We start from the raw sequence: 14175 nt of genomic DNA on the forward strand, positions 1-14175 counted from the left end.
GGACTCCATAAAGCCGTTCTCAAAGGCTGTGCTGGGTCGTGTCTCCTGCCTCCTTGACAACAGCTTTGCAAGGCATGGCTTAGCCTTCCTGCCTGTGCAGAGGACCAGGATTGCCACTTGAGCTGCTTTGCAGTAGCTATGTGTAGTTAGCACGTTTTCTGCCTCGGGTCGACAGCTCTTCTGCCGAGATGCAGAGACATGTCTATTGCCAGGTGTCTGGTTATTCTGTGCATATTCCACTTATCTATACGGCCACCCACCCACCATCTATCTGTGCAGCATTGATTTGCTATTCACCAGCACTCTGTTAGGTATGGGGAATTTAAATATAAATAATAAACAGGTCTTGCTTTCAAAGAACTCACTGCCTAATAGAGCAAAAACGTAAACAGATCATTGATTATTGATGGCTGTAGAAAACAGGTCTTGCTTTCAAAGAACTCACTGCCTAATAGAGCAAAAACGTAAACAGATCATTGTTTCATCAATGCTGAAACACTTGAGGGGTGTGTCAGTAGTATTCTGGAGCAGCATTGTCTCTGAGTGGTCCTTTTTCTGTCTGCCAAGCTTGTCCCATACTACGAGGAAGTGGGGACTCATAGAGGTGAAGGTCCTTGCTCTGGTCACGTGTCTGGTAAGTGGGTGAGTCTCAGATTCAAACCCAGCTCTGCAATTCCAGGGTCCTTGATCGCTAAACACTGTTTGTTGGAGTCCCACTGCTTTTGTCTGGACCTGCCTACATAAAATGTTGCTAAATCGTAGGTCCCTGACAAGCCTAAGCCACTCAGGCATCTTTGAGCACAGTTTCTGGGTATTTTCTCCTGCTGTTAGGGTCATCTGTAGCCAACAGGCCTTTGAGTGAGAAAACAGACAAAATTCAGACTTGCTGTAGTTTTAGATGAGGCAGATAGTCTCTGTGGCCTGCTTCTCCTTGGCAGGAAACTTCTGACGCACTGTGGGTATATTAGCAAATCAGCAGTGCTGTCTCCTCAGGGGTTTCAAAGACTTGGAAACCATAATGGAAAATGGAATGCCTGGAACATTCTGTGGTTTTGCCGTTGCCTCTCCCCCCTTCCCTTTGTGCAGCTGATGCCTCTTTTCCTGGAATGCCTTTGTCTGTCTGGCCAACTTTTCATCTCTAGGAAGCCTTCCCCAAACCCCATCCAGGTGGGACCTCCTCTCTACCCCTATGGTAGCCTGTTAGAGCCTCACCACCCCTAACGTAGAGGCCCCAGTAGACCACCGAGCACAGTGGTTATAATAATGACCTGCGTACACATCTTTCTCCCACACCAGGCTGTGAGGTCTGGGGTCTCTGATCGTCTGTTTTGCAGCCTCATGAACGTGTAAAGGAGATGTGCTCTGGACTGACTCAGACTTCGCCAGTTTAAAGTTTATACATATGATTCTTTGTTCTATGAAAAAGTGTATGAGGTAACCGAAAATACTTAATAAATGATGGCTTATGAAAGAGTTTTTTAAAATAAATTTTATCATGTACATTTGAGGTTTACAGCCTGATGTTGTGGGGTACGTACAGATAGTAAGATGGTTACTATAGTGATCCAGATGAATGTGTTTAGCATCTCACACAGTTACTTGTTTTTGTGACAAGAACAGCTAAAATCTACTTATTTAACAAAAATCCCTAATGCAGTTTTCTTAATTTTAGTCATTATGTTGTACATTACACCTCTAAACTTGTTCATGGAAAAGAATTTTTAATTGAAGAAGGAGGCAAAGAATTTAACAAAACAAACAAAAAAGACCTAACAAAGCTTTGGAGTCAGGCTTACCTGGGTTTGAGTCCTGGTGCCTTTATTTACAGAGTGTGGCTAGGCTGGTTTTTAACTTCCTTGAGCCTTAGTTTTCTCATCTGTAAAATGGGAGTGATAACATCTCCTATGATTCTTACGCATTGTTACTGGGTGAACATAGGTAAAGGGATTAGCCTAGAACCTGGTACTTAGAAGACATTTCATTACTGATAGCTGTAATTAATACAATAGAAGGAAAATGCCTCATGTCTGCTTTTGGACTCTACGTTTATTTTTACAGAAGTCTGTTTACTTATTTTGTGTGTGTGTGCTCATTTCAAGATATCTTTTTGCCATTGGATTGAAAAACATAGCTTGTGAGTCATGACCCACTTTAGATCTGGAAGAAGACTGGGCTTGATTTTGACAGATGCAGGGTCAGACACTCGGATCCTCATCTCTCTTTGGACAGTAAACAGATATGCCTAGAATGTAATCATTTTGCAAATTGCATAGATCGATGCATTCCGACAGCATAGAATGTCCACTCTTGGGTGGCTTTCAGCCAGCAATGACTCACCACTTGGTGCCACATGCAAGCTCTTGAGGAACGATGTTCAGAGACTTGCCCAGGATTTATGTATCACACCAGTTTTAATTGTTGTATTTTGCTTCATAGGGAGTGTAATCCTCTGTCACTGTATACTGCTCTGCACAATATTGTGAGAGTTTTCAGCGTTGTACTGGTTTAAAGCATTCCGGCATCCTCCGGAGACCCAATTTAGACAAACTTAGTTATATAAAGTACAGTAATGATCTTCTTACTAAGGTTTGGGAGGTTCTTTATGCCTGTAACTGTAAGAAACATATCACGAAGATAGACAAATGAGAGATAACAGCTGCTCTTTACTTAGCTTGTGCTGTATACCAGGGACTGTGCCAAGTCCTTCCATACACTTTATTTCTGAGTGTCACAAAAGCCTAGCAAGACGGGCATTGCTATTTTATCATCAAGGGCACTGTGGCCCAAACTCATCCAGTAACTGGCCCATGACCTTTGACAGGGGTAAGGATTGCTTGAGTCTGTCTGGCTCCAAAGCCTATGGTCCTTCCCCTCATGTTGCACGAGCCATAAACAGCACATTCCACTTCTCTGCCAGCTATAAACAGGCCGCTGCTGCAACACTTGACCACCCCGCTAACCCACAGCGGCATTGCCCCATCACAGGTCAGCTGGTGCTTCCCAGAACTGGCTACAGCCCTGACGGAGACGGCGTGTCACCCCCTCTCCCTCCTGCTCTGCCTCTCCCTGGGTTTGTCCCTCCCTTGTCTGGGGAAAGCCTTTGCATTGGTTTTAGTGAGTTGATCTCTGAAAACTCTGCCATCTTGTGCCTCAAACAGAACTCCAAGATTAGGTTCATCCGTACTCACTACCCTGGGAGCTCCCTTCACAAACATTGATTTGGCAAAATGTAGATGTATCTGCGAATAATCTAAGTTCAGAGGCCAGGCAGATCAAAAGAATGCAGGCTGAAACCCGGGGGCCTCGGTTCACAGCTGCCAACATTGTAATTCGCACATGAAACTCATAAGAAAAGCTTTGGGAAATGGTTCTTTCTGAAGATAGCATTGATTTCTATTTTTTAAAGAAATTGCTATCTAGAGTCTTTAGTGAATGAAATATTCTGGTTTGCTAGAATGGGGAAAATTGCCCATTTAGATGAAATTATTATTTATGTATCGAGCATATGCTCTTTTCCATATATTCTTGTAGACTCTTTCACTTGCATAAAATTCTTACAACTCCACTGTAAGGCAGGTTAAATCATCCCAAACTGCAGATCAGGAAAATAAGGCTGGTATAGAGAGAGTACCAGACTTGTTCTAAACATAGAAGTAGTAGGAATTGCAGTTGGATTTCAATATAGATCCATTCACTAATAATAGCCATGTGTTCTTGGAATGAAAAAGATTATACATTTTTGGGGGGGAGGTAGCAGCTTAGCAAACATGGCTTGTGGGCTTTTTTGATGAATTGTTATTATAATATTTTAATAGTGTTATTATAATACTAGCAGCATTGCTATTATGAACTTCAAATATTATCCAGGGACTGTGATTAAAAGTTGATTGGGGCGGGGGGCTGGCTGGTTAGATCAGTTGGTCGGAATGCAATATTATAACACCGAGGTTGAGGGTTTGGATCCCCATACAGGCCAGTGGCTAAAAAGGAAAAAAAAAAAAAAAGTTGATTTGAGATGCTGCTGAAGTATTTCACATTGTTTTTCCTTCACTTAACAGCCCCGGTTTCCTGTGCTTTTTGGGTTCTTGCATAAACTCTTCAAGGATTCTGTCTCTAGTGTCCCTTGGTAATGAGCCTGCCTAGAGAAGGCCATATCTTTTATTCTCGTTGTTTATGATGTGCTTTTCAAGGAATTACTAGAATCCTAAAACCGATAAACTTTGTAAAACAGGAGCAAATTGGTCCTGAGAAAGGCCACATAATGTTTTATATTAACTGTACTTTGTGTCCACTTGGTCTTTTTTGACCCACTTCAGATTTTAAGCAGTACTCCCAGGTACATGAGGTTGGTAGTAAGACATTGCCAGGTAAGTGAGACGTCAGAAATGAGGACTGTCAAGGACACATGGCTTCTCAGTAGTGAGAACGTGGGCATTTATCCGAGCAAGCTTGGGTTTGAATCTAGGCTCTGTCTTCACTATCTGGGTAAACTGGCAAGTTCCTTCTTTGGTGACTCAGTTTGCACCTCTAAAAGATGCAACGGTCATGCATATCTTATAAGAATGTTCTAGGGATTAAATGAAACGGTGGAAGATAATTTAGTACAATGCCTGACATTTCATATGCGTTTGAGAAGTATTACTTCCCAACCTCCCTCGCTGCCTCTTTCTTCCTGCTGTTAGAGGTATTGGCTTTTCTGTTTGCCGAGATTGTGCGCAGGGATCTTATCCACAGCATTAGCTTGGGAGCCAGCATACGGTCCTTGGTGCAGAACAGATACCCCACAACTATTTGTTGAATGAGTAAAACCTCTAAACCTCTAATTTGGTGGTTGCTATGGGCTACACAGTGAAAATATAAAACTGTAATGGAACAATGTACTTGATTGATCACTGTTTCAATGCATCCCTATTTCTTCAGCATTAAGGAAGTAAAAATGTTTACAGACACTTCTCTGTTTTCTCTTTCAGTGCCTGAAACAGTATGTTGAGCTCTTGATCAAAGAGGGATTAGAAACTGCAATCAGCTGCCCAGATGCTGCCTGCCCTAAGCAGGGCCACCTGCAAGAGAATGAGGCATGTGCAGATAACAACCCGGTTTGTCTGAGGTGTCTTTGTAGGCCCTGCTTAGCTGTCAAGATGCTGCCAGTTCTGTTTGGGTTTACGTTGCTTTGTATTCTAGCCCTCAGCTTGTTATAATCCTTGTTTATCTTTTTTCCTTTAGATTGAGTGCATGGTTGCGGCTGAAATTATGCAAAGATATAAAAAGCTACAATTTGAAAGAGGTAGGTGCCCCAGTATATTAGCCGGTTGTAATTCCTATAACAGAATGTGGGTAACTTTTGGGGGAGTTCTTTTGGTAGATATGATTGTACACCAGTTGATAAGAGTGAAAAAGTTGATGTAAACAGAACTTCTGAAATTCAGCTGACATTTTGAATTCTCTGAACAGCTCACAGTTTAAAGCTCTTGGCTGGGGATCTGTTTGGTAGCAGGAGGAATTTATGAAACACAGTTTGTTTATAGGGATTAGAGCTTCTGCGGGTTGTTTAAAGAGATATGATCCTCATGGTGCATTATTCTTCAGCCAGGTTAAGGCCTAATGGAGTGAGGGCTAAACTCTTAGACTGGCCCTGAGTTTAAAAGATAGAAAGGCCTGGAAAGTAGTCCTTAGGCTCAACGTAGTAGTAATTGGGATTACCATCACAATCAGAGAGTAGTGCATGCAGTCTGCAACCACTGCAGGCCTCTGATAGTGGTGATAAGTGAATAATTGAGCTTCATAACTCAGTAAACATCTCAACAACCCTGCAAGGTTAATTGGCTGTTATCTGTTAAACTGCCACCCAGAGGGCCCTGTGACTCACCTGATTTCTAACATTCTCTAGTTAGCTGTGACCCTCCCACCCCCCATCCCACCACTCCCCGGGCCCTCCACAATCCTCCTTGCTGGAGTCTGGCTTGAGCAGACCCAGGGATTCTCAGGGAGAACAGTAGGGACAGTGCAGTGTTAACATTATTTTCAGGATTTCGTTGCAAAGCTTTAAAACATGTTGAATGTGTAGGAGAGTCCGTCTTTGCTCCCTAAAGTGTTCCAAGATCATAAAAGGACATTTAAAAGAGTCTGCAAAAGAAGCTCATCTGCAAAAGAGCAGAATAGCAGCCGTGTATAGGAGAAACTTCTTATGCAGAACTTCGTTGTGAAAACACTGCACGCGAATTCTGAAATTTTCAGCTGAGTGTGGAATCGCTGAAGCCCACTCTTTTTTCTCCTGGAATAGCAGCCGTGTATAGGAGAAACTTCTTATGCAGAACTTCGTTGTGAAAACACTGCACGCAAATTCTGAAATTTTCAGCTGAGTGTGGAATCGCTGAAGCCCACTCTTTTTTCTCCTGGACTGGGACTCACTCCTGAGATCCAGCCTTGTATCAGGGATTCACTCCCAAGTTCTAACCTCTAAGGACGTGTTTATGTGAAAACACTGTCTAGATGGGAATGCGAGGCAGAGTAGACAGAGGAAAACGCCCAGGGACTCCCAGTTCAGCTGAATGTGGGGAGTGCTAGCTACGTTTCCACTTGAGGTTTGCTTCTCAAAACAAAGGGGCAATGTATGGCTACAACCTGAAAAATAAAATCAAACAGAATTTTTCCTGTCCTTGAAACTTGAATTCAAGACCTTATTTATTTATGTGGTATTTATCATTTGCTTTGGGGCAGTTTATAGCTTAAACACAATGCCGTGAGGTGCAAAAGTCTGTATGTAAAGCTGTACAATTAATTAATTTGGATTTCTGACACTTTCAGGCTCTTCTGAAAAATATTTTCCAGAGAAAATCTTGATGGAAACTGGCAATTGTTTGAGTTACAAGAATATGAACTTTCTGTGACATTGAATTAAATTTAAAAATGCAGCTGGGTAGATTTTCCTACTGTTATTTTTTGAGTACGTAGGCTTAGTCATTTTTTTTTTCTTTTGCATAAAAAAATGAAGCCAACCTGACTTAGGTTAAAAAAAAATCTCTTAAATCTGTCACTTTTAAACATTTTACTGACATTATGTTAAAAGTTTTTTTTTTAAAGGATTTATAATATGACAAAAGACCTGTCTAAATGAAATGTTAGAATGTTGAAGCTAAAATATGGCTATGGATTATAGCTGGTATCTTGTACAGGTTTGGAGATGTGATCAGAAGGCAAATTTTGACTTGCTCTATGCTTTTAAAGTTCAGCCAGTGGAGGACACCGTAGGAGAAAACTCAGTTCAATAATTTTCTGAAAGGATTTAGTTACCAAAAAGTCCTATGGTTGGTTTAAGTTGCAAACACTGTCTCCATTTAGTCATGGAATATCTCACCTGATCTCTCAGCCTTGATTATAATTTAAACTTCTCTGCTTTTCTAGCTGGGGCATCTTGGAAGCAGGGAGCCACGGAAGGGGACTAGCAAGTTTCTTTTTCTGTCTGAGCATCCACCTGGCTGACTCCCAAGTCTGGGGTGGGGATGGGCTTTCGAGAGAGGTGGCTCGGGTCACTCACATGTGTGTGCCACTCTCCACTTGTGCCTACATGCGGATCTTTCTGGAAGCCGATGCCATCCCAGAGACAGTGACTGCAGCTTTCTTGTCTCTTCGTCCCACTGCCAGGAGAGCTCCTGGTGAAACTAATGCTGAAGTCTGGTCTGGTCCTGCGTTGTTTTGTTTTTTTAAAGAAAGTAAAACTCAGAGAAATTAAATAATGTGCTGGGGTTATCCACCAGCAAAGCTCAGAGAGATTAAATTATGTGCTGGGGTTATCCACCAGTAATCAGTTCTGCCTAGAGCCCATGACTCCTAAAAATCATGCTGTCTCACAAGAATCAAACCCACCACCTCAGTCCCCTTGCAGGGCACCAGCCAGGCTAGGCAGCACGGTGAGAGGGAGTGCGTGAGAATATTCTGGGTGTTTGTTCTTCACAGCGTGCTTTGGAAAGTTAAGAATCTTTTTAAAAAAGAAAACCTCCTTTTAAAAATGTCCTGGACTCTTTCATAAGTAGAGAGCTATTAGGGACCTACATCATTAATCTTTATGTCTTCGGGAGATTGGAGTTACGACTGCTTTCTTCTAGTTCCTTCTAGAAATATGTTGTTTGCGTGTTTGAAACTATTCGCTTTGCACAGTTGTTTGAAAATATATAAATAAAACATAGGAGATATACTATATAAGATATAATGTATAATGCATGTTATTGCTAGATATGAATGCAATAGAGAGAAAGATATATACGTTATGTACATTATGAAAAGAAAACCTTTCCAGTGTAGCCTGGTGTGGACTTTCTTACTGATCGATCCCATCTTGGACACACAGCTGGTGGGATTCAGCAGCGGGAGGGTGATGCAGACTATGAGCAGACACCCAGCCAGAAGCCAGGGCTGTGTTCGCAGGTCGATGTGCCTGGCAGATAGGAAGGATGTCTGCAGTCAGCAGAGTGAAATGATTATTCGTCCTTTACCTTTCTGATGGAGACTCTCTCCACGTGGGGACAGGCAGCACCATGCCACAGCTGAAAATTTAAGTTGTTACTATGGAAACCTTATCCAGGTCTCCCCTCCACCCTATGATGTAATGGAGCCTTTCATGATGAGGAGTATAACAGCGTCTCACTCTGAGTTGCCAGCAGGAAGGACGGGCTGTGGCCCATAGTGGCAGGAAAGCACCTGAAAAGACTCAAGCACAGCTCTGCAAAGTCTGTGCCCTCCTGAGGTCAGCGGCTCCTGTGAGCAACGGAAGGGTTGGAGAGCAGTGGGAACCAGAGGGGACCCAGGCAGGCAGGGTCACATGGGAAAGGAAGTGAGGACAGACTGAGGCTTCCTCCCCCTGTACTGCGTGGTGTTGAGCACTTTGAGCGCTGCCATCCTGCAGGGTCTGTGTCACAGGCTGTGCACATAGAGGACTTCCCAGCTGGTCTAGGGCCAGGCGGGGCTCGTGCCGCAGCACCACAGGCAGAAGGCCTGGAGCTGTGTGCATATGAGCACAGGGCATGGAGGGGAGGGGACGCCAGGCACCGAGCAGCTTCTGCTCCCTGGGCAGGACGCCCGGACGTGAAGCTGCCTTTGGCATTTCTGCCACATGCTCAGCTCATCCCAGTTCTCAGTGGCGCATTCTATGCATCAGGCCAGTGTGCACACCCTTCCCTCCTGGCTTGGTCATGTCCCCTCAGCCTAGGCGAGCCACAGGCAGCTGCCCCCACCCATGTGCCCACGGGCAACAGCTAGGTTTTCCCAAAAAGCCACCCCTTCAGATCTGACATTCAGGAACATTCTTAGAAAAGCAAACATTGAAAGTATCAATAAGACAAGCTAATTTTGCTCTTTCACTTAGTATTAGGAGAAGCCTGAAGAATTTACATTAGAATAATGATCAGTTAAAGAGGAGTATGTTTCTGAGCTTTAGTTCCTTTATATGATCAAGTTATTCTATATCTTCTGCTAGACCTACCAATTTCATAATTTTCTATCATTGATAAATTTACCGTTAAAAAAAAGGCGGGGTGGGGGGTTGCAGTAGTTAGATTGGATCTGGAGTCAGCCAGCCGTGGCAAACGGCTAAATCCAGCCCCAGCTCAGGGCCTGCAGTTGTAATTAAAGTTTTACTGGAACAGTCACTTGTGCATCGCTGTGGCTGTTTTTGTGCTAGGACAGCAAAGCTGAGTAGTTTTGACTGAAATCCAAAAACCGCACGGCTCTCAGAGACTTAAATAATCCCTGTGTGGCCCTTTACTGGAAAAGTTTGCCAACCCCTGTATTCAATTAGATCATTGTCAAGGTTGTACCGGATACAAGCTTTTTCCTAAAGGGCTGAATTTGGCTTCCCCATTTATTGGGGAACGTGCTAAAATGCCCAAGGGCATCCACATAGGGACCCCCAGCTAGTGATTTGGAGACTGACTTGCTGCCCTTGCCGTGGCGACGTGTGTAGGTGACGTGGGGGCTCAGGCGCAGCCTCTGCCCGAGTGGAGCCCCGCGGGTGTGAATCTGATGCAGGTCAGCTGAACCCACCCAGCTGCCTGTCACAGGGCCCACGAGCGTGTGAGGCCCTTTTACCGCCCTCCAGGTCCTGGGCAGAATTCAGTTGTCTTGATTGTCTGCCAAGAACAGTCCTGCTGAAAAGTTTAGAAACTGGTGTCCTACTTGAAAGCTTTTAAAAACAGCCCCACAGTCTGTGAGCCTCTGACAGCCTTGTGGCATTCCTCCTGGTCCCCGCCCACTGTCCCCTCCTTGAGAATTCCGTGTCACACCAGGCAGGAGGCAAAGCGACATGAATAACCAGGCTCAACACGAAGGGCAGCCCGGGGCCGATTATTTAGATAAATGTAGTGTTTGGACCAGGACGTGACAGAGTAGGCGTGTCCTGGTATCCTGTTCTAAAAACTGAGCTTCCTGACACTTGCACTCAGTCGGGCTTCTTGGTGACGTGGGCTCTGAATCTGAGGGCCAACCCGGCTGTCAGAGGGTTGGTTTCCTCACTGGTTAGCTCATGGCTTAGATTCGAAGCTGGGAGGAGCAGTGGTCCCAGGCAGATGAGCCATCTGATCAGAGGAACAGTTCAGCCGTCATGCTTCCCACCTTTATTTCCATCTTCTAACAAATGTTTTCCGGGCGCCAACAGAGTGGTGAGCACAGGGCCAGGCTGTGGGATGCGGGATGGGGACACAGCCTGACCCGATGGCTGGCTCCTGGGGAGCTGACATGGAGGCGTGGTGTGCAGCACTCGGGGAGGCCCAGATGAGCTGTGAGCCTGGCGTGAGGGCAAGTGCTGTATCCTAGAGAGCCAGGGGCATTCCCAGTGCAGGAGAGCCCCCCTGAAGGATACCTGGCATCTGGGGATCTGCCCCACATGAGTTGGGAGGCCCTGGGTGGAAGAGCAAGACGGGCACCGGATCTTGAAGGGCCCATTGTGTCCAACTGTGTTATCCGGGTGTCCTCCTCTCTGCTGAGAATGTGAGCAGGGCACCTGCAGGCCTCCTCCACCACAAAGCTCTGCAGGATCCTCTGGCCTCCCGAGTTTGATTTGCCTGTTTTGTCTCCCTGTGCTAGAGGTGCTCTTCGATCCCTGTCGCACTTGGTGCCCGGCGTCCTCCTGCCAGGCTGTGTGCCAGCTGCAGGACCTGGGGCTGCAGACCCCACAGCTGGTGCAGTGCAAAGCCTGCGACATGCAGTTCTGCTCCACCTGCAAAGCCAGCTGGCACCCCGGCCAAGGCTGCTCAGAGACCATGCCGATCACCTTCCTTCCCGGGGAGACCAGGTACCCTCTGTGCATAAGCTGCCACCGAAGGCATGGGCTGCGGGCTGGAGGGGCGGTGGCTTTCTTCTTGCAGGTGCCACCAGGGAGGATGTGGCTGCAGTTAGGTCAGCCTGAACACACTCTGCCTCTTGAGTCTCATTCAAACCTGTAATGTGTTTGGGGAACTCTTTGCCGACATGCTGTAAGGCCCTGGAAGTATAAAGATGCGTAAGAGCCATATCTACACTGCCTGCCCAGAATGACAAATGCGTGAACAGTTCAATGCTATTATGGGTTTTAAGTCCTGAGATAGCTGAAGTTTTTCCAAGACTCCACCAGGTTGAAGGTGACCCAAAATGGTGGTGCAGGAACAGGAATGAGAGTGGGGTGGTGGTTATAAATACCAGAAGGATCACCAAAAACAAGCTTGCAGCTGCCTGAGGCCCAGGCGGCTATGTCTCCCTAAAATTTTGAGTCCGTCAGGCAGATATGGGCAAATGCTGGTGTGCTCCTGCCCTCCTGTCCCCAGATGGTCAGGCTGTTTGCCCAGATGTACACTGCAGCATCCTTCCATGTACCTTGAAATTTAGTAGGTTGGACCATAAGAAACTGATGTTGAGGTCTTTTTGTCCTGCATAATGTGCAGCGTCACGTGGTCCAGCTAGACAGAGGTGCCTTGTTCCTGGTGAGGCCACAACAGGAGGTTCTTGACAGAGAACTGCTCCAGCTGTCTACCACCCACCCAGAGGTGTGATTGCCCGTTGCTCCCTGCTTTCCTCTCTCTTCCCATCCTAGAGCCCCTGTTCCTGTCCCCACAATTGACCCCTGTGCCGTGCCCCAGCCTCAGAACCTCTCGGTGTCCCTGCAACACACCACGTCACACACTGGAGGTTCACACTTTTGGTCCTGTGCCTGCAGTGCTCCTTCGCCCTCCTCCTGTCCCCGGACACTCCTTGCGCCCATTCAGGACAGAGCTCAAGTCCCCTTTGTCAATCCTTCCAGATCCCAGGGCAGGGTTGGTGACACCACCCTCTGTGCTCCTGCTGAGATTGTCTTCATTGATTACAACCCCCAACTGTGCCCGTGGCCCATTCTTCATTAGGCTGAGCCCCTGACGTCAGGACCTGCGCTTGTGTGAACTTTGTTCTAACATGTATCAGACTCTCCCATGCTAGCATGCATCACTGAACTTATACCTAGGGTCACAGAGGCTTCAAAACTTTGCAAGAAGGAACACACTTCTTGTTTGGCAATATTAAAAAGAACTGGGAGAGCTTGATTTCCAGGGTGGGGAAGCTGTAAGTAGAAGGCAGACTGAGGTTTTTTCCCCTTTGAAGCAGTCACACTATCTTTTAAAAGAGAAATCCCAATTGCATGAGTGAGTGAGTTCCTGCATCTGTTCAGCAAGAAGACCAGGCCTGAGGTTTCCTGCATCTGTTCAGCAAGAAGACCAGGCGTGAGAAGGAGCCACGTCCTGCTCCTGGGGGCGGTGGAGAGGACCCAGCCTGAGGTTTTCTTTAGCATGAACCCTTCTTACGATGGAGGGTGGTGAGTGTGTGAAACCTGATCCAAGTGTTTCTTCACGCAGGATATTCTGGTCTCGTTTTCATCATTCCACAAGAGCAATTCAAATCAAAATTCACAAATCTTATTTTGTAGAAATTTAAAAACCAGAAGATTTCACGTAAAAATCGGAATTTCATGTTTCTCTGGGAAATCTGATGTGTAGCTACACAAAGCCTATGTTCCCATCTTGTCTCCCTGGAACTGAAGCTTACTGTCAGCTGCCATTTATAATTGAGAAGACATTCAGTTATTTTTCATATACTAGAGTTTTCCTTTTTAAGGTTAAATCTTCGCTTTCCCCATGTTTCTGTCTTCCACCTGACCAGCTTCACTCACCAGAATTGGCTGCCTGCTCCTTGAAGGCATCAGGGCGCATAGATTGTGATTAAACTGTCTGAAACTCCTATCTGCCTTTGTAAATTTGAATTTAGAGTTATTAATAATAATTTTAACTGTAATTCATATTTCAGAAAATATTTGAAAACCATTGTACATACCACACAAAGTTTTATGCATAACACAATGCACCAGAGCTTACTTATTTAACTGTTTCTATTTTGTGAAGTCTCCCAGAGAGAAACTCTACACACCCCTGTGATCTTGCCTCTGTTTCTGACATTTCTTTCAAAATTAGTTTGTGAGTCACATTAGAAAATTGGTTTCATTACTTTAAGGTCACACCTGGCTTTCAAACCAAAACAATGTTATCTAACTTAGTAAACAACCTTGATTGCCAGATTCAGTGCCTTGTGACTTCCAGCTCTTTGCAATATCAAAAACATTCCCAGAAGGAATCCTGGATAATGTCCGTGCAGAGCTGACCTGCTGGGTCCTGCTCGAGGTGCTGGGACATGTGTTATCTCATTTGCTCTTGCCACAACCCTAGTTCATTCTGACACACATTCTGTGCAGCCAGGTTGGTCTGTAGTTTGCTCTTAAATTGGAGAAGAATTTGAACTAGAGAGAGTTTTGTTATCTTTCAGTAATAGTATTCACAGCAACTGCCATCTATTGGTAACTATGTGCTGGCTTCTGCACCTATGTATATACCATGTGTAAACTCTTAAATCCTCGCAGCACCCCTCAGAGATCAATGCTGTTACCCTCCCTAGTCTGTTTTGCAGATGAGGAGCCCGAGACAGGTAATACATAAATAGCACAGCTAGGATTTGTCTGCCCGTCTCAAGATGGTGCTCCCAAATATAGGGGTGAATTGCTCCCTCCCTCCAGCACCTTCTAGTGGATGAAACAATCACAATTAGCAGAGCCTGCACTTCAAGTGGAGGAACTGTGTGCTTAGGAAAACCCTACACAGTCAGTCATGTGGAAAGCTCACTAATGTCATCAGA

General features: G+C 45.4%; 1 protein-coding gene across 3 annotated transcripts in view; it reads left to right on the top strand.

The window, feature by feature from the left end:
• The window catches only part of RNF144A (ring finger protein 144A), a 118800-nt gene that overhangs the window by 91259 nt on the left and 13366 nt on the right, over positions 1-14175 (top strand). For all 3 annotated transcript variants that reach the window (XM_008579488.1, XM_008579489.1, XM_008579487.1), the window contains 3 exons: positions 4971-5075; positions 5224-5284; positions 11074-11281. In XM_008579488.1, the coding sequence (XP_008577710.1) occupies positions 4971-5075; positions 5224-5284; positions 11074-11281 (374 nt within the window). The remainder of the gene's footprint in view (positions 1-4970; positions 5076-5223; positions 5285-11073; positions 11282-14175) is intronic.

The sequence above is a fragment of the Galeopterus variegatus genome, unplaced genomic scaffold, assembly GCF_000696425.1.
Source record: "Galeopterus variegatus unplaced genomic scaffold, G_variegatus-3.0.2 Scaffold1897, whole genome shotgun sequence".
NCBI lineage: Eukaryota > Metazoa > Chordata > Mammalia > Dermoptera > Cynocephalidae > Galeopterus > Galeopterus variegatus.